We start from the raw sequence: 19291 nt of genomic DNA on the forward strand, positions 1-19291 counted from the left end.
GAAGAAGCTCTTTACTGTGAGGGTGATCAAATGCTGGGACAGGCTTCCCAGTGAGGTGGTTGATTGCCCGTGTCTGTAAGTGTTCAAGAGGCATTTGGGAAACTTGCTGAAGTGGGAAGGCAAGCACCTGCCACAGACATACTACTTGGTTTTTCTAACTTGTGCCTGTAGTAGTAACAATTCTTGGGAGATTACAGAAAACACTGTCCAAAACAAAACTGTCATGCACAAGAACATATTGTGGTGGCTGCCATACAGATGCATAATTGAAAGAGCCTGCTAGCAAGTTTTTCCAGAAAACTCCCAAGAATTTGTGAGCCCAAGATCACTAGAGCCCAGTGTGCTTGTGTGCTTTCAGTTCCACATTGTACCCTGAGGGGTTAAGAAAAGAGCACAGAAGTTAGCTACAGACAGACAGCTGTGGTGGCTATAGTATCCCTAGGGAGATCTTACCATGTAGAGAACTATGTCCCCTCCCATATCCTCTCTAATCAGATTTTAAGTTTTTTTTCTTGTCCTTCTGCTTATGCCAGTAGTTGGAGTGGGCAGTTACAGTGAATAAAGATACAAATAAGGAGAACCATTCTTAGGTATTTAATTTAAAAAAGAAAACATGAAAATGGTTGACATGTTTAGCACTGAAATTTTCTTTGTTCCAGGGACCTACAGGTTTTAAAGGAGATCAAGGACATAAAGGATCAAAAGGTGAGCCAGGATACGTGTATCCAGAAGGGCCAAAAGGTGAGCAAGGAGATCCAGGGCCCAGGGGAGACAAAGGAAGAAAAGGTTCAAGTGGATTTCTGGGAAGACCTGGCCCAAAGGGCTACAAGGGTTCTAAAGGTGAAGAGGTAGGTATGCACTGTTTACAATTAACATAGAATTCATGAGAAGCTAAGTCAGTGGTTGTATCTTGTATGACACTCTGTTCTACCTAGTCCAATATTTTAACTGAATATCATCTGCCTGACTTAGAGGTGCTGTGCTCAACTATAGCAACCAATACACGTAAGTGGAAACAAAAGAATTAGAATAAATATTCTTATGTAATACCAGGGAGAGATAAGGCTAGTATGGATGCATGCTGCTGCAAAGCCTCAGCAGTTTATTAGTTTATTGTACTATTAGTTTGGACATTTGTATTGGAGTGTTATCTTGGATTGCTGTGATGAATAAGACACAGACCAAAACCAAACAAATAAAAATAGTTTTTCTGTCTAGTCGTAATGCTTAAAGTGAAATAATAGTACAAATAATACCAGTTTGGTCTTTAGGAATTAATCTCCAGTCAGGGCTGAGAGAAACCACAAAAACTGCGAGAGCTACTTTAAGACTAGCTTTCTTAGAGCAGAGCTCTTGGATCAGCAGAAACAAAAAACTAGCAATTGTTGTTGCACTGTGTTGGCTGAGAAACTATAAAAGTGATTCAGATATTGCTATTTTTAAACCTGACCCCCTAGTACTTAAGGCAAATCAGTGCTGAAGTTGTTTTATTCCCTAATGTGTTTTGAAAAATTAAAAAAATCATACAATATAATGCCATGGTAATTGAAAATCAGGCTGTTTTTGTACTTTTTCAATTTTAATAGAAAGGCTGGATGAATGCCCTACAGTTTACAAGCATTGATATTAAAATTCTTATTTTTTCATCACAAGTAAGTTGGTTGAAAAAGTCCTGTTCAATCAGCAGAGCTACTCTGCTGCTAAAATAGTACGAGATCATAGTCGTACAGAGAATCAGGCGTTTTGTTGTGAAAGCTGGCATGGAGAGCAAGTAACGTTTGGTATACAGACATATATATCGTTAATAGGGATTGTCTGGTACAAAAGGAGATAGAGGACTACCTGGACTGCCTGGTAATCCTGGTCTCCCTGGAGAGATGGGGCTTCCTGGACCACCAGGATATGGACCACAAGGAATAAGAGGTTTCAAAGGCTCTAAAGGAGTACCTGGTCCTCCTGGATTGCCTGGAGAAGCTGGTTTGTAACTTCCTATTTTACTGTTCTTTACCTATGTTAAAGTTTTAAACTGCAGAGAGAGATTGAAGACAAAGACATAAATTATGAAATGTAGGAAGTTTTTTCTTGGGATGAGATTTCCAAAGCGTTGTTCCATCTTTGGTTTCACTAGAGATAATAGCAAAAGTTTAAGGGTCATAAGATAATTGAGATTGGAAGGGACCCTATGAGGTCTTTAGTCCAAACTCCTGCTCAGAGCAGGGTTAGCTATGAGATTAGAGCAGTTTACTTCAAATCTTGACTGAATAATACTTTAAAACCTTCAAGGACAAAGACTGCACAGAATTTCTGGGCAACCTGTTTCAGTGCTTGACTATCCTCATCATGAAAAAAAATTCTTTGACTATAGATCCATTTCTCATCGTTAGTCATTAGTGTGAGCTAAGTCATCAGAGGAAAATATGAAGGACTTGATCACTTTGGAGTGCCGGAAACATACCAATGTATTTATTTATAGGCAAATATAATCTGGAAGAACTCGAAGCTGGGCAGGAGAGATATAATCAAGTCGCTTTTTAAGAGAATTTTTGAATTTTAAATCCAGGGGATTCTGGGGATTAGTGCTTATAACTGCAGTGATATGTTGGGCACAATATACCCATGCTTGTGCTATTGGCTGATACAAGATGTGAATTTGTTATCCAAAGGGATGAAATTTTTAGTGTGTGTCAATCTGAGTCTTTGTCACTCTTTCTGGGGTTGTCACATCGTATCAGGAAATGCACATGAATCTCTGTTGGAGACCTTGCTAATTGTGAGTTTTGTTTTTGGTTTTTTGTTTAGTCTGTTCTGAGGGTCTTCGACCTGATGTTGACAATAACTCATATTCCCTACTTAAAATCATTTTGTGCTCTCTGGGTTTCTGTTAGACTGTAGGAGGGCTGAGAGAAGGGCTTGAGGTGGTCTGGGTGTCAATAAAATTCTTTTGCTTTATGAAGTCAGGGTTTAAAGGATTTTCAAAATCTGTCGGAGCTTCAGAAAGATGGAAACAATAGCAGATGAGATTTTTAGCTGACTAGCTTGCTTATTAATATTTTTAAATTGTAAATTATGTATTTTAAAATTGTCTATTTCCAAACCATGAGACTTTGATAATGTATTTGCTGAAGGTCTGAAAGGAGAGACCAGTAGGATAACTCCGTTGCCTGCATTGCCAGGACCTCAGGGACCATATGGTTTACCTGGACCCCCAGGGGTGCCTGGTGAGTATGTTTGCTCTAAGGACAAAGTTAGAGATGACCTGATTGGGATTTCTCTACCAATTCTGGCCAGATAAAACTGTTGGGTTATTTTGAGAGAACTCTATGAAGGATTTCATACCAAGGGCAGATTGCATAAAGACTTAACAGACTCGTGTATGCTTTGATACTGAGAACACAAGGATCACAATTAGCATTTTAACTACTGTGGAGGAAAAATAGTGTCTAAGTTCTAATGATGTCATCTACACTGATGTCCTAATCAATAATGATAAGCTGGAAAACACCCCGTCATTACGTGTTGAGGTTCTGTGGCAAGATAGACTGCAATTTACTTATTTTCTTTGAACAGGTAGGGTCGGAACAAATGGTCAGCCAGGTGATCCAGGACATCCAGGGCCAACAGGTGACACAGGCTTTCCAGGGCTTGGGTTTCCTGGAAACCCAGGTCCAAAAGGTAAAACACACTTTTTGATATTCTTTAAAAAAAAAAAAAAAACCTTTTCTACTTTTTTTTAAATATGGATTGACAACAATCATCTTTAAAAAAAAATAATGAATGAGCATTAATCAGATGGTTTTTAGCACTCTTGTAATTTACTGCCTTTGAGGGGGTTTTGTGGTTTTCTTTGTTTTTGAAATATTTTGAAGTATTTCAGAGAAATAGAATACTACAACTACTACAATGTAGTTTTTTGAAGAGAACAGTGAGGAACTGGCATCAGAAGGGGTTCAGCCCAGATTGGTTACTTAATGCAGGATGTTTTTGAAGCAAGTAACTGAGCAGTGTTACAATGAGTGTTGAGGGAAGATGCAATGTGTCAAATGTGTATCAGGATTTTGTTTTCAGCTCTTCTAACCTACAATAGTGCAGAAGTCCATAACCACATCCATACAAATACCCCTTTGTAAAATAAGGTGGTAAATATAGCATTTGTATTGCCATATAATTCTTTTTGTAGGAGATAAGGGACTTACTGGAGGCAGAGGATTACCAGGTTGTGAAGGAAAAATTGGAGAGCCAGGCCAAGCTGGAAATCTGGGACAACCAGGAGAAAAGGTTTGACTAGAAATACAGCACAGACTTTTCCATAGGTCCCATTCATTAACTGTGTCATTGAGCAAATAAATTAATAAGTGCATGGAAAATAAGAGTTCCTGTATTTGCTAACCAGTGATGCACAAACTATAAAATGAAATATTTTATGAAAGAGGTTGTCAAATCAAATTTTAACTAGAGATACAGGATTTCAGAACTCCCAAGTTGTTGGGATGTTTTGATACTTCAATTTTCAGAGCATAAGAAAACTATTGCATTGCTTACAGCAAAAAAATTAAAGCCAGTTTCTGAAGAGATGGCTGTTCAGAAATTACTGATGGAATATATAAAGGTAGGACTCTTGACTACTCTGTAATTAGGATCCAAAGGTGAACAAAATAATAACACTTAACTGTTTTGAAAAGGGAGCATTCCTTTTTGTTTTTATGCCCATATGTCATTCTCGTATGTGTTTTTTGATATGGCAAAGTATGGGGATTTTTGTTTAGTGTAATTATTACTTACTCTGTGCTTGAAACCACAGAACAGCTGGATTTGGAGTGACCTTTGTGGTCCATATAGTCAACGACTGGTATAATCTCAGCTCTACTGGCCTGTTTTAAGAACGTATTGATTTGCTCGTATTCAAAACTAGTACCCAAAACAACAAGCAGCCAATAAGAAAAAGCATTTCAACTTTTCCTTTCAGGGAATAGACTTCAGATATTTATCATAAAAACAGTCTTCATAGAAAACAATGTTCAGAAGAATGGCAGGGGTAAAAATGCAATAACTAAGTATTCTGAGACATATCTGGGTGCTGACTTTGATTATTTCAATAAATACTATGATGAAAATATAACTACCATGTAAAATAAAGGAAAAATTGTATTTGCACAAACTTTTACATATAGGTCCAACACCTTACATACTTACAGCAAGCATCATAATGCAGTAACAGCCAAAGAGAGGGAGGTGTCTCGTAATGCTCAGGAACGATTTCTTAGAGCAACGAGACAGTTCAAAAGCTGTTTAGACAAATTAATCTTCTGGTGTGGAACCTGCAGGTGGTCAATAAGGAACATCCAGTGATCTACTGAACTAGAGCCATTACAAATGTGAAAGATCCCCAGGGAATGGAGGTGATAATCCTAATTAAAGAAGCTAGTTGATTGCAGGGTGGAAAGAATATTTTGGCAGACTTGCAAAACGTAGTACATGTGTATTGTTTACATCTCTGTGTTGCAGGGGGACCCAGGCATGATTATTCATGGAGAGCCAGGCAGACTTGGTTCACCAGGAGGTCGTGGCATTCCTGGTCCAAAAGGTGATACGGGATTTCCAGGACTTCCAGGCCTACCAGGACGTGCTGGACATGATGGTGATGATGGCCTAAGAGGTACTGTGGTCAAACAAGCACGAGATACACAGCAAGTTACCTCCCTGTGTTAAGGAAAGGGAAACCAAGTCAAACAGTGCTCACACAAAGCCTCAAACTACTATCTAAATCATTATGAAACCAATCTCCTTTCTTTTAGGAGATCCTGGCTCACCTGGAATTCCAGGGGATCCAGGTTTTCCAGGGAAACCTGCTGAGTGTCTTACTGGCCGGCCAGGTTTGCCAGGTGGCCAGGGAGCTACAGGCCCACCAGGTAGGACCTTCCAAATCAAATGTGCTGTTTGGCTGGGTGACTGGGTTATATTTCTGCCTTCAAACATCCTGAGGGACCTGAAATTGTTTATGGGTATTGGTCATAGGTTACTATGCAACATCGCATTTAAAAGATGCATTGTCTGTGGATTGGTGGAAAACGCATGTACTAACTAAAATGGAATAAGATTTTTTCATCGTGTAGGGGAATGAAAATGCATACTCTGGAGTGTTTGGAGGATGAATGCAGAATTGGTGGGGTGTTTGTTTTGTTTTATTTTTGCCTCTACTGTGTTTTTTCTTTTAAATCTCTTCAAGATCTCCTGAATGTGTATATTACCTTGTATAAATTTACTGTGTAACCCTCAAACAGGCTCAAGAAGAGCTTGGTACTCATGATGGCAAGACAGAGATGAAGGTTTCCAGCAAGAAGTATCCTACATGTACTGTCATGCATTTTTCTTAGGAGGAAGAGGTTCATTAGGTTCAAAAGGAAAACTTGGTCCTCCTGGCTTGGGTATCCCAGGGATCTATGGAAAACCGGGGGAACCTGGCTTAATTGGCCTTCAGGGAAACACAGGATTACCTGGTCTCAAGGGACAGTCTGGAAGACCAGGAATCGATGGTGTGCCAGGTAAGGATTCCCCAAATGCCTGTTTTGACATAGAAAATTAGTCATTCTCTACAAAAAGTAGTCATGCTAACATGCCATCGACTGTAAATTGAGGATGCAAAAGTATTTTTCCATTAGCAGCTTTCATATATACATTTATATGATCTATATGGAAAACAAGTCAGTCATTCCCTGAATGACTAGCGTATCTTGAAGCTGTGATGACACAGTATTGAACTTTATACAGCACTCCACTTAGAATAGAAAACTACTTCCCATTGTTTTCTGTACTGCAATGTTCTTGCAACAGGACACTAACTAGTTCAAAGCTGCTTCTCAGCATAATGAAAGTGTAAGATCTTACTCAGCATCCCTTTTGAAGCAGATGGCTTTTTAATGCTTTCTCTTTTTCTGGAAAACAAACAAACAAACAAAAAAAAACAACAAGATCTTCAGTCTATGAGAGTTGTGACTCAGATCAGACTCTGTCATGTTAACCAGAGCTGACTTTACTTAAAGTAAGTAGTCCCCATAGGGTTTTTTGTTGTTTTTTTTAAATGTGTTCAAATTTGATTTGTAGAATACAAAAAATCAGGTATGTAATGCTGCTTATCTCTAAAAAAGATTTTTAATTATTCTCAAATCCTGCATTATTCTGTTGCAAGGAGATGGTAGATACCTTTTTATATATACAACCTGTAAAACTAATGATGAAGGTGTAGGCCAAACCTAGGCTTCTAATGCCATTTGAGATGAGCTGTCATGTCTCAGCTGGCTTCCAGCTCCTGAGCCAGAAAGGAATGTCTTTCCCATACATCTTGTGATGGATATGGATCTCCCAGCCTAGTGTGGCTATCTCAGATACATTAATCACACTCAATTGTTTCGTTCATTGATTGAAGCTGTTGCAGTTGTTAGTAGCCCCTCAAACTACCCACATTAGTCTGTACGCAAGTGCTGTTCATGTAGTTAAAAGCTGGAAAACTTGCTTCTACGGTATGTTATAGAAGTGCAGAAAATGTTAAAAGAATTGATTAACTATCTGACAAGTACATGCATGCCTTTCTGAGGTTTCACTGATTAAGTAAATTCCTGTTGTTTCCTTTCCACAGGCCCTAGGGGAGAGCCAGGTATAATGGGGCCATTAGGAATTCCTGGACCCCCAGGCATGATTGGAAGTCCAGGCAACCCGGGTGTCAGAGGTAAGTGACCATAGTATCTGTTTTTGTTATTCCTTAAGAATATAGCAACTGTCATGCTAAAGAAGACTTGTGATCAATCTTGATGTATGTTATCACTCCTGAGTATGTGTTGGTCAATTGATGACCAGAACTTCTTTGCGCTTTGGTAAATATTTGACTTCTGTACCTGTGCAGTCTACAGGCTGAATGACATTTTCTTTTAGCAGTATTGAATTGCCACCTTTTCCATTTCACAGGTATGTGTGAAAATGGTTGGAGATTTTCTAAACAAAGAAGAGAGCTTTTTGCCCTGATATTCATGTTCAACATATAATATCTGTTTAACAGCTATAAGATTATATTCATGCCAAGATACAATAACTATTTCTCATAATAATCTGTGGTCATAAATGTTTATTGATGTTTTGAGTAACTAAGAAGCTGGTTTAAGTTGTTGATTTGGCATGTGTATTTACATATGTTGTTGACCTTAGAGACGGAGTTTAATTGCTTCCCTTACGTGCTATCACCTAGACACGCTACTTCAGAAAACGTCGTCGTATTTTCTTGTAGGTTCTTTTGGCTTCCCAGGACTAAAAGGAAGAAAGGGGTTTCTTGGAGCAAAAGGTGAACCAGGTGATAAAGGTTTTCCTGGACCATCTGAGACCTTGGTTGGCATTGGAAATAAAGGAGAACAAGGCCCAAAAGGTACATATTCATTTTTCTGTCGTGCAAAACCAGGTAGAGTTGTCTGTGTGGCAGTTCCAGTGGGCTCTAATAAATGGAAGAAACTGGCTTAACTACTTAAAGTATTCCTTTGGTTTTGAAATAATTTTTGCCAAACACCATAAATGCCTTTTATGGGATAGTTGGATGTTACACTGAATATTTATTTCCATTTTAACAAGTCCATATTCCTTAAAAATACTCTCATTTTAATGTCAAATTAGTAGTAAAGTGTTGCTTGTAGTAAGTTTATATATATGCATCCTATATAATCATGTTTCTACACACTTCACCCACCTTCCCTACTGCACCTCACAGCTCTGGCCAGCTTTGTACCCAACTGGAACTGGGGTTATTCAGCCTAAAGAAAAGGAGGCTCAGGGGAGACCTTATCACTTTCCACAGCTACCTCAAAGGAGGCTGTAGCGGGGTTGGGATCAATCTCTTCTCCCAGGCACCAAGCAATAGGACAAGAGGAAATGGCCTCAAGTTGTGCCAGGAGAGGTTTAGGTTGGATATTAGGAAAAATTTTCTTCACTGAAAGAGTTGTGAGGCATTGGAACAGGTTGCCCAGGGAAGTAAAGTCACCATCCCTGGAGGTATTCAGAAGACGTGTGGATGTGGTGCTTAGGGGCATGGTTTAATGGTAGACTTGGCAGTGCTAAGTTAAAATTGATAATTTAGAGGCCTTTTCCAACCTAAATGATTCTATGATTTAGTAGTCCATGAGCACAGAAATGGTTGTGCTTACCAACTGGATGCTGGATTTCAAAGAAATGAAGTCTGCTTAGAACCATTTGACTGTCAGAATTATTATTTTGTGTGTAGTATTAATACAGACTCTCTGTATATGAGTTGTACATATTTAATTAATGCTATCTGGCTTTTTGTGAAGACATTTTGTGTGGTAGGTTTCAGAAATTTCCTTTCGTCTCCATATAGGAAATGCAGAACTCATTAACCATGAGCTTGTGTCTTGCTTGTGTTTATTGCAAAGTAAAAGTCCTGTGTTCCACTTCGGCTTCATTAGTTTTAAGAGTTATAAAATGTTAAACTCTTATATATAAACTTATCTTATAAAATGCTGTTGTGTGTGTGTGTTTGTTTAATGAAATTGTTTTAGGAGTCCAAGGAAGGATGGGTCTAAGAGGAGAAAAAGGAGATGCAGGTGTACAAGGTCCCCCAGGTCTTGTTGGATCTGAAGGAGTACCTGGTATACCAGGTATGGAGTATGTATATTGAAAATTACTGTATCACAGAATGGAGAGCAAGGATAGTATTACTTCAATGCTAGCACATAAACTTAGCTCTAGAAGCAGCACTGTATTTTCTGTATTAACTCTGAAGCTCCTCTGAGAATTCTGAAATGAAGCAATTTCAAAAGCTGCTATTTCAAAGTCATACTAGCTACAACTAAATGATTCTTTATTTCCTTCCAAATATGGATGATTATGTGAGGTGATACATAGAAAATAATACTACCTTTAAATAATATAAAATAATAATAACCTTAAAATCTAAAAGCTGATGAGGCCAATGAATAAAACTTGGTATTTATAAAATTTAAGAGAAGTTTGATTCCTAATATCATCAAGAAGTAGTAGGAATTCTAAGTTTACCACAGCTGTGCACAAAAATATTTCAGAAGCTTTTTGTATTTAAGATTGATTCTATTTCCCTGTTGAAAGCCTTCATACTTGGCTTATATTTTGGAAGTTAACAGGTCTTCAGTGAAAAGCAGTCTTAAAAAGAACCAATGTAATTATAGACCTACCTAAGCCATTTCACAAGGTTTTGCTCTGCCATCACCATGCCCACATACATAATGATACATGCTGATCTTGACTGAGAAAATGAATCTATTTTTTCAGATTAATGAAAACATCTTTACTTCTCTGTATACTATATTTTGATACATACAGAAGATAGAATTATCATTACTGTTGTCAGGAAATCAAGTTAAAAAACAACTATGTGCTTCTACAGCAAGAGGAAGAATTACGCTCCACTGTTTGTTGATTTATAAAATCAAAAAGTACCATGGCAGTGTGTGAGAGAGAGGATTCTGTATTCATCACAACTCTGCCAGCCAGCCAATGTCTAAACTTGTCACGTGAAGATGACACTCATTTCTTCATCTTGCAGGTGCCAAAGGATTTATGGGTCTTCCAGGGATTCCTGGAGGGCAAGGATTCCCAGGTGCACCAGGAAACAAAGGGAACATGGGAATTCCAGGTTATTTTCTCTTAAGTCATGTTGCAAATTGGTAGAGCCTTTACACAGATCTGAGCAGTTTCTGTAAGCACACTACACAATACTTAACTCAGACTGGGATTTATTCTCTGAAGTGCCTGTAAACTTCTCATCACCCCAGCATTTGCTTGAATTGCAGAATGGAGTTCTCCCTCTGTCTAGTTTTGGAGCATGACATTACTAATGTATTGCAGCTGGCCATCTTAGTGTATAGCTTATAGTAACTTTCCGAATAATAACTTCAGGGCGTTAATTAGTTAGGATATGGTGACATATAGTGGTTCTGTCTGACTTTGTAACCAAATGTCTGCCCAGTGATCATGGGTCTTTATTTTTATAAGCTTTGACCATTGAAATTACAAATAATAAATTACATATAATTAATTTATATACTGCTAAATGTAAGAACCTATTTTGAATGTGTTTAGAGTAAAAGTCACTGAGTGCACAAAAATTATTCTCTCTCTGATGGAAAAAGTGAGTATGAAAATACAAGCAGTAGTTAACAAAGCATGAGATGTAATATTTGATGATGATCCTTTTAAGAATGCTATTGCTATCTGTGTTTCTCCAGGTTCAAAAGGGCAGAAAGGATCTCCAGGCTTTCCAGGACCATCAGGTGACCCTGGTCCAACAGGCTATGGTGGCTTTCCAGGTGAAAAAGGAGACCCTGGGCACCCATCTCCTGGGCCCCCAGGAGAACCTGGTCCAAAGGTATAAAGGCCATGTCATATTAAGCAATAAGCAGAGCCTTTGACAACAGAAACAGAATAACATGTAAGCAAGAGTTGCAGAGTTTGCAGGAGACTGGTAGATGATATCTTAGTGATGATACGTATGGAAATCCTGTTACATCAGTATTTAGGAGAACATGTTGAGTTCATTGTATTTCATTTTTCTTGCAATGCAAGAATTTCTTATTTGTAAAAATGGAGTGTCTTGGAAATAGCGTTGATTCTGTAAAAGTTACTAATTTGCTAAGTACAATGATTTGTACCTAAATAGTCAATAGTAGAAATACTTGTACATCAAGAATTTCAGAAAAATTATCTTAGTAATAAAGTGGTGTGATCTAAAATTGTTTTGTTGGTTTTTGAAAGTCTATTAATAGCATTTTTTTCTTAGGAATATATAATATAAAAAGTAAGTTAGAAAATTTTACTCCACGTATCCTGGTTGTTGAACAACTGTGAATCTTTACATATGAGATAATTTAAAATACGTTGCTAGCTGTAAACTGTACTGTAACTCCTGTAATTTGTCCAAATTATCTGTTAGTTTCTTTATTAGCTGTGTATCCAAAAAGGGATTGCTGTTGTGCAAATTTGTAGGAATTCAATGAAAAATGTGTGTTTTGATATTTTGTATGGCTGCGTATTATGTAAGGAATGTATTTTTGGTTCAAAAGAGGAGCTATTAGAATAAAATTGGAGAAAAGTCTATGAAAATATCTTAAGACTGAACTTGGTTTGTACAGATTAAAGGTAGAGATTGCTCGTTAGATATGTCTAAAGGATCAGTGGTGTTATGAGAAGACTTCATATTAGACTTCATATTAGTCTTTGATTTTTATCTGAAAATCATAATGAACCATGATTAAACTTAAACATTAAAATTATCTATTTTTCTATTGTTCATATACATGTAATGTATTTAATGCAATGTGATTCTTTACCTGTTTGTGTGCAACTGCTGTTTCTTAGGGAGATTCAGGTGCTCCTGGACTTTTGGGCAGCAAAGGAGAAAAAGGGTCCCAAGGTCAGCCAGGACATAAAGGAGTACCAGGGCCACATGGGATCAGAGGAGAAACAGGAGTTGCAGGAATCCCAGGTATGTTTTGCTTTGGAGGAGTGTTGAGATGCTGACATGCTTCTAGAAGAGAATTTCTCAATAAACTATGCAGGGTGCCTGTGGGGTGGAACATTTATATTAAAATGTTGTAAATGTAAACAGCTCCTTTGTAGTCAGCACAGCCAGGCTGGCTTATCTTAGCTAGAGATCTGTCCCAGCTGGCTGAAGTAGAAACAACAGCAGTGTTAGCAGATTGTGTCTGGGCCTAGTGCTGAACTGAATTCCAAGTGATAATGCCAGTTTTCCTCCCCCAAATTCTTTCTTCTTACAGGGAAACCTGGACCTCCTGGAGGTGTTGGTGTTAAAGGACAGCAGGGTCACCCAGGACAACAGGGCATTATAGGCCCTCCTGGTATGGTATATAGCATCTCTCCCAAATCACTGCCCTCTGGCTTGTTATTTTCTCTGTGATGAGGCAGTAGATATCCTTCTGAGCTTTTTAGAATTTACCTGATATAGTTGCAGTCTCTGTTTATGTTGGTAGGAGGCTCTGTTTACCTTCTCCAGTTCAAGCTAAGGTCTTTAACAGACTGTTCTCAATGTTGTCAGTTCAGCTGAGGCAAGGGATTTTAATTTTGTTTCACTGTTGTAGAACTTACTGCTCTTCTTTTTCTCAGTTTAGAGTTCTCAAGATGCAATATCCACATATATCGTAGGAATGGCTTGTTTTACCTCCTTAAAGGGAATAATAAACTCAGATGTAGCTAGACAAGGAGGAAGAATAAATTAGAGTTGAAAGAGGGGAAAGGCAGAGTTGCAGTCATTTATTAGAACAAACGAAAAGATTAAACCATTTAAGAAAACGTAAGGGGGAGAGTGTAAATATGCAGCAACAAAGGTATGCAGTGTAGACTTCATTAATGTTGGTGACAGTCATTATCTTCAAAAAGCTTATTGAATGTTCTGTTATGCAGATCCTCGTCTAAATTACATTGCAGTTTTGTAGTTCATATTAGTGAACTTACACAGACATAGCAAGAGAGTTAGCAAAGATCAGAATCTACTCCCTGTTTACAGGAAAGTTGAATTTTTATGGAGAGGAACCATACTACCTGTATAGATTCCCACCAGCATGGATTAAATCAAAGGCAGAGTCCTAAAATGTCTTTGAAAGACAGGAAGTTAATGCCTGTGAAAATAGTGGGAGTGCTAAATTTCTTGAAGTTCAGTGGACTCAATAAAAGTTATATTCTGCTCTTTACAAATGCTTATATACGAAGATAGTTGCTTCTATCCTTGAAGTAGCTGCACTTGCACTAATAAAATCTTTAAAAAGGGGATTCATATCTTCTCTCTTTGTGTAAAATAATAGAAATGAAAATTATACTGTGGTCCTTTATAATTCACAGGTGCTGTTGGATACCCTGGAGAAAATGGACTTGTTGGTGAAAGAGGCAGTCAGGGTCGGGATGGTATGCCTGGTCCCCCAGGAGTAAAGGGAGAACCAGGTAACAGCAGTGAAATATTTTCATTCTGTTTTAAAATTACTTTTTTTTCCCTAGCTTAACTGATAAGGATTTTTTGGGAAGTATTAATAAGGAGCTTTTGTGGAGCCAAAGATGTGTTAATAAGTAGAAGGCTTTTAAATTGCACTTAATTCACTGTTTTTCTACGTAATCGTACATGCTGTTAACAACACAAATGTATGTCACTCCTCTATTATGCATATGATTTGTCATAATTTCCCTTAAAATATTAATGTCTGCGAAAGCATAAGTATCATGTGGTTCTTATGTGTTCCATCTCAAAATAATTAAGAGAACCAAAATCTTTTTAAAGAAGTCTCAGCTCTTATGTGGAAATAGGATGAAACAAATCAGTGTTTACTCACACGAACAGTGAATGGCCCTTGAGTTGTAAAATCTTTCACTTAAATATCATTCCTGACGTCATCAGTATCCATACGTACAGTCCTCTGCTGAATTCTGACAGAAAATGTTTTCATGTTTTACAATGAGAATGTTTTTGTATATTAGTATTTACAAAAAATATATTGGAAAAGCATTTATAGTATTTAACAAGTCTTTCCATATTAAGTTTTGAGTAATCATTGTTGAAATTATAGGTATGTATGTTTTTTCTTTTATTTTTCTTAGTAACTAACTTAAATACAGATTTTTATCCTGCTTTTTCCCTCTGGAAAAAAAAAGGCAAATCTTATTATTATAGGTTGTACCTCAAATACTACTGGTAAATAAGAGTTTCCAGTTTAAAGAAAAACTTACAAATATCATTTCTATTTCTGGATAGAACCAATGGAAAATAACCAATAACTGATATTACATATATAACTAAAACCTATGTTTTGATTCAGTGAATTTTGAAGAAATGTATGAAACATTAGATAACTATGATGTTTTCTAGCAATTATTCAGGACTATTGAGTATAATATGACCTAACATTTTGTAGGGGCACCAGGGAGAGGTATCCCTGGACTTCGAGGTGTTCCTGGTCGTAGAGGTAAGTTGTCTTTTCGGAAAGCAGAAGCATTGTTTTTAAATACCAGAATCATTAATTGCATCTTTAAAACACCTCCTGCTTTTGGCTATTTAAATTGGCATTTAGTGTCAGAGGAAATAAAGAGTGATTCTGTGCTTATGATCAATTATTTGGATTATATGTTAAATATCAAGAATTCTTGCTTGCAAAGTTAAGACTATTGTAAAAGGAAAATAAAGGAACTAAATTCTGTGGTTTTGAGAAGGCAATATACAGATTTTAGAGCTTTTGAAACATTTGAAATACATATTTGATTAACAGTGTATGTTTTTATGAAAACAGATGATGTTGCTGAACACCAAGCATAGTCTGTAGGAAAGCTATGATGGTGCATTTTAATTTACTTCACTTCCTCTTTTTTGTTGATGCAGTCACAAGGAGAATGGTTGACTTGAGGGGGGCACTCTTTCCATATTTTAGGTTTCACATCGTGCTTACAGTACTGATACAAATCCATTGATCTCCTTTACTCAAAAAAGAAAAATTAATATTTCTCCCTCCATATATAGGCCCTGTGCTCTTAAGGTTGACCTTAAAAAATCCGTTTGGAATAGTCTCTTATTTTCCTGTACTCATACTGATGATTTTATCTGGAATTTAGTTTAATAGGATTTGCCAGTTCTGATGTTCAAACTAGCATTTCTTGACTGTAGCATCAAGCAATATCCCCAACTCTGGTCTTTCTACTCTTCTTTCAAGTTTCTTCCATTGTATGCGCAAACTCTGAAGTGGAGTTTTAAAAGAAGTGGTGTGTACACTTCCTTGCAGTGAGTCACATCTTCTCACAACCATTTTGCTTTAGAGTAGCAAGGTGGCTTTGGGGATTTAGCCGTACTAAAAACAAAGGCTGCATTCCACCTTTGTGTTAGAGTAGACACACATACTCTCTGTAGTCCTGTTTCTAAAAGCTATCATGGCATCTCACCATCATGACAGCTCTCCTCAAATATATTACTTATACTCTGCAGGAATCAAAGGGGACATGGGGCTGCCTGGTTTTCCTGGGCCACCAGGTGTGAAAGGTCGTCAGGGTGATCAAGGACCCATTGGACCTCCTGGCTTAATGGGGTTACCTGGATTTCAAGGTGCAACAGGCATGGCAATTACTGGCCCAAAAGGGAATAGAGGCCTTGCTGGTGCAGATGGAAGACCAGGTGTGTTGTTATAACTCCTTTATCTGAAAAGATATACTGATAATTGAAAGCTGAATTCAGTCTGTCTAAAACTCAAAATTGAAGGGGATTCTTCCCCAGACATCTTCATAATTGAACAAATAGTTCCTTTACCAATTGATGCAATGTTATCATTGCAAACAGCAGGATGGGCTGTACAGTATGATGTAAATTAAAATAATGCTAAGTTTTTTCAGTTCACCCAGTTTTGCTGCCCTCTGCTGCAATCTGTAGGACAGCTGAAATCCAGCTTAAAGAAGTGAAATATCGTGTGTTATTCCAAGCATAACTGCAATGGAAGGATATTAAAAAATGTAGTGCTATTACGGATTGCAAGAACTCAGCTCTGTTCTCAGACTAAATTAATAGTCTACAGAAAAATTAGTGGGTTTTTTGTTGTTGTTGCTGTTTTATAATTGATCTATTTCCTTCGGAATTGCAGAGACAGTAAACATGAAGTACCATTACAGAGTTGCTGAATGTTGTACTGTGTTTTAGGTAATGTATGTGAAATGCTGTTGGCAGTGATCTTTAGGTATTCTGTTTCTATACAGGTGCTCCTGGTTTTCAAGGGTTGCCTGGTCTTCCCACTCCCAGCATGAAAGGAAACAAAGGTGTTAGAGGGGCAGATGGCATACCAGGGCCAACAGGTCCAACTGGCAACAGTGGTCCTCCAGGTCCAAAAGTCAGTGAAAGAAATGCTACTTGTTTCTTACTCAACTGTTAACTTCAGTCTTGCCATGAAAATAACACCCAGAGGAAAACAAATAAATGCATGATAGGGGAAAGATATTAAAACAGATACAAAAATATAGTTTTTGTAGACTTAAATGTACCAAAAAGAAATTATTGGGTATTTCTGATATGTTGTTTCCTTGGCCATTTTGTATTACAGAACAATGTTAACAGTAATATGACTATATCTAACATGCTCATAATGGAGCAAATAATTTTAGTTGCAGCATATTCTGTGGACACAATGCTTTAAATATTCTGAACAAAAAGGAAGTATACTTCATAGAGTGCCTATGCTGCTTCTTGTTCATTATTGATGTTATATGATTTGCAGGGAATAGAAGGTCGACCAGGTTATCCTGGTGCTAGAGGGGACCCTGGTTTTCTTGGATTTCCAGGTGTAAAAGGTATTCATATATTTACTACGTACACTTCTATGTGCCAAATACAGTAACTTACATGTTGTATTGTAAAGGTATGATAATTAGAAGTGCCACACCACTACTAGAAGATGTGATTTTTGGCAACATCTTAGTTATAGAACTCAAGAGCATTTAAAAGACAAAGCACTGAGTCATCTGCTTGCCAGAAGAATAGACTCAATTATGATCTCATTCACCAGCTTATTGGTAGACCATTTGTAAAATTTACTGGCTTTATAAATTTCATATTCCTAAGGGTTAGTTGGATTTAGTGGATTTTAGTTTTAGCTGGCTAAAAATCCTTTTGATACTTTCTTTGAGTGATTTAAATCTGATATAGGTTTGCATTGCTCCAGTATGTTCATTTTCAGTTACATAATTTACAATGATACAAAATTGTCATTACTGGTTTAACCCAGTGCTTTGAGTTCCATGCAAATTGTGTACTTTAAATTTGTGGTTCTAATTTGAAAAGTCACTGTACAGACAGTAATTCTATTTTCTTAAGCAAAAGCCCTCATTTCTTCACATAGTCAAATCTCCTGACTTAATAAAAATTCTATTTATTTATTTTTTTCCATCAGAGCTGTCAAGAGAATAACATGGATGAGAATAACTATATTTTACACTGTAAAAATAATTGCTTATTAGATTTCAAACATTTGAAAAAATTTACAACCTTCCTAACAGTCATCAGCATATCTGATGGGGTTTGAAGGGAGTTGAACTGCTCTATAGGGAGATAAACATCAAAACAAATTCTTGTGAACTGACTGCACTTGGCCTATAAACTATAGAGTAACAAAAGCTATGTAGAAGTACACACCCATATTTCAAATTAATCTACTGACCGCAAGACACTTAAAGTTCTGACAATTGTTTTGACATTTCAAACCAGAAAGACATGTCTTCAATCTCCCTTTTTAGGAGAAAAGGGTAATCAAGGACCCCCTGGACCACAAGGTGCAGAAGGGCCAAGGGGACCAAAGGGCCAACGTGGTAACTTGTTATAACTCTTCTCATTCTAATAACAGCTAACTTATCTTGATTTTTTGTTATTATTCTATTATTATTATTTTTTTTAATGTAAAGTATCTGGCTCTTCATTGTATTTTTGCTGCTAGGTCCACCTGGAGTCCCTGGGAGAATATTCTCTGTCCCAGGAAGCAAGGGGCCTCCTGGACTGCCGGGAGTCCCAGGAACACCAGGAGATCAAGGAATTCAAGGGATTCCTGGGCTACAAGGTGGTTTATATTTTTATCTCTGTACTTGTTTGTGTGTCTTGCTTGATGGAACACTTTCGTTTGGTAGGCAAATATACTTCTGCATTGAAAATTGACATGTTTTTAAAAACACTTCTCAGCATTTAAAAATAGCTATTGGTGCCTTGCCAACAATACTTTGTTGAAAACAATACTTTTCTTTTACACTTTTCTTAAATTTATTTTATAAAGTAACTGTTATTTATGGAATTATGAACTGAAAAAGATTATTATGGCCCATTATTATTATTTTAATATTCTTATTATATAACAGGCTGAAAGAAAAAGCTATTTGCTTTGACTTATGTAAATGTTCTTTGTAAGAATAATATTCTTCTGCAATACATTCAGTATTTCCTTGTCATCTTCCTGATGTGAAATATGGTGACAGTAACACTACAGACAGTCTCAAAATTTACAAAATTTGTGCTGGTGTTTTTATTCTAACACAGCTATGTTCATGTAGGGATTTTAACTTTACTGATTGGCAGTTATTAATATCTAGAATAACTATTGCTATATTAATCTGTTTTTTCTTTATTACAATTTTAGGACCTAAAGGAGTAAAAGGTCTACCAGGAAGCTTTGGTCGTCCAGGTCAACCAGGACTGCCTGGTCCAAAAGGAGACCGGGGATTTCCAGGAGAAAGAGGTACAGGAAAGCAGACATCA

The 19291-nt window shown here is 37.1% G+C and overlaps 1 protein-coding gene across 3 annotated transcripts in view; it reads left to right on the forward strand.

Annotated features, from left to right (window-relative positions):
* Positions 1-19291, forward strand: part of COL4A3 (collagen type IV alpha 3 chain) — a 63481-nt gene that overhangs the window by 36359 nt on the left and 7831 nt on the right. For all 3 annotated transcript variants that reach the window (XR_013954728.1, XM_080603969.1, XM_080603970.1), the window contains 23 exons: positions 660-848; positions 1809-1977; positions 3126-3218; positions 3568-3672; positions 4178-4275; positions 5503-5653; positions 5793-5906; positions 6372-6539; positions 7631-7720; positions 8273-8407; positions 9549-9647; positions 10571-10660; positions 11253-11392; positions 12382-12508; positions 12801-12881; positions 13879-13977; positions 14940-14990; positions 15998-16183; positions 16756-16886; positions 17271-17343; positions 18286-18357; positions 18483-18602; positions 19173-19271. Coding sequence is in view for 2 of the 3 variants with exons in the window: in XM_080603969.1 (XP_080460095.1) it covers positions 660-848; positions 1809-1977; positions 3126-3218; positions 3568-3672; positions 4178-4275; positions 5503-5653; positions 5793-5906; positions 6372-6539; positions 7631-7720; positions 8273-8407; positions 9549-9647; positions 10571-10660; positions 11253-11392; positions 12382-12508; positions 12801-12881; positions 13879-13977; positions 14940-14990; positions 15998-16183; positions 16756-16886; positions 17271-17343; positions 18286-18357; positions 18483-18602; positions 19173-19271 (2680 nt within the window). In the remaining variant the exon portion in view is untranslated. The remainder of the gene's footprint in view (positions 1-659; positions 849-1808; positions 1978-3125; positions 3219-3567; positions 3673-4177; positions 4276-5502; positions 5654-5792; positions 5907-6371; positions 6540-7630; positions 7721-8272; positions 8408-9548; positions 9648-10570; positions 10661-11252; positions 11393-12381; positions 12509-12800; positions 12882-13878; positions 13978-14939; positions 14991-15997; positions 16184-16755; positions 16887-17270; positions 17344-18285; positions 18358-18482; positions 18603-19172; positions 19272-19291) is intronic.

This window comes from Anser brachyrhynchus (genome assembly GCF_964034855.1).
Source record: "Anser brachyrhynchus genome assembly, chromosome: 9".
Taxonomy (NCBI): Eukaryota; Metazoa; Chordata; class Aves; order Anseriformes; family Anatidae; genus Anser; species Anser brachyrhynchus.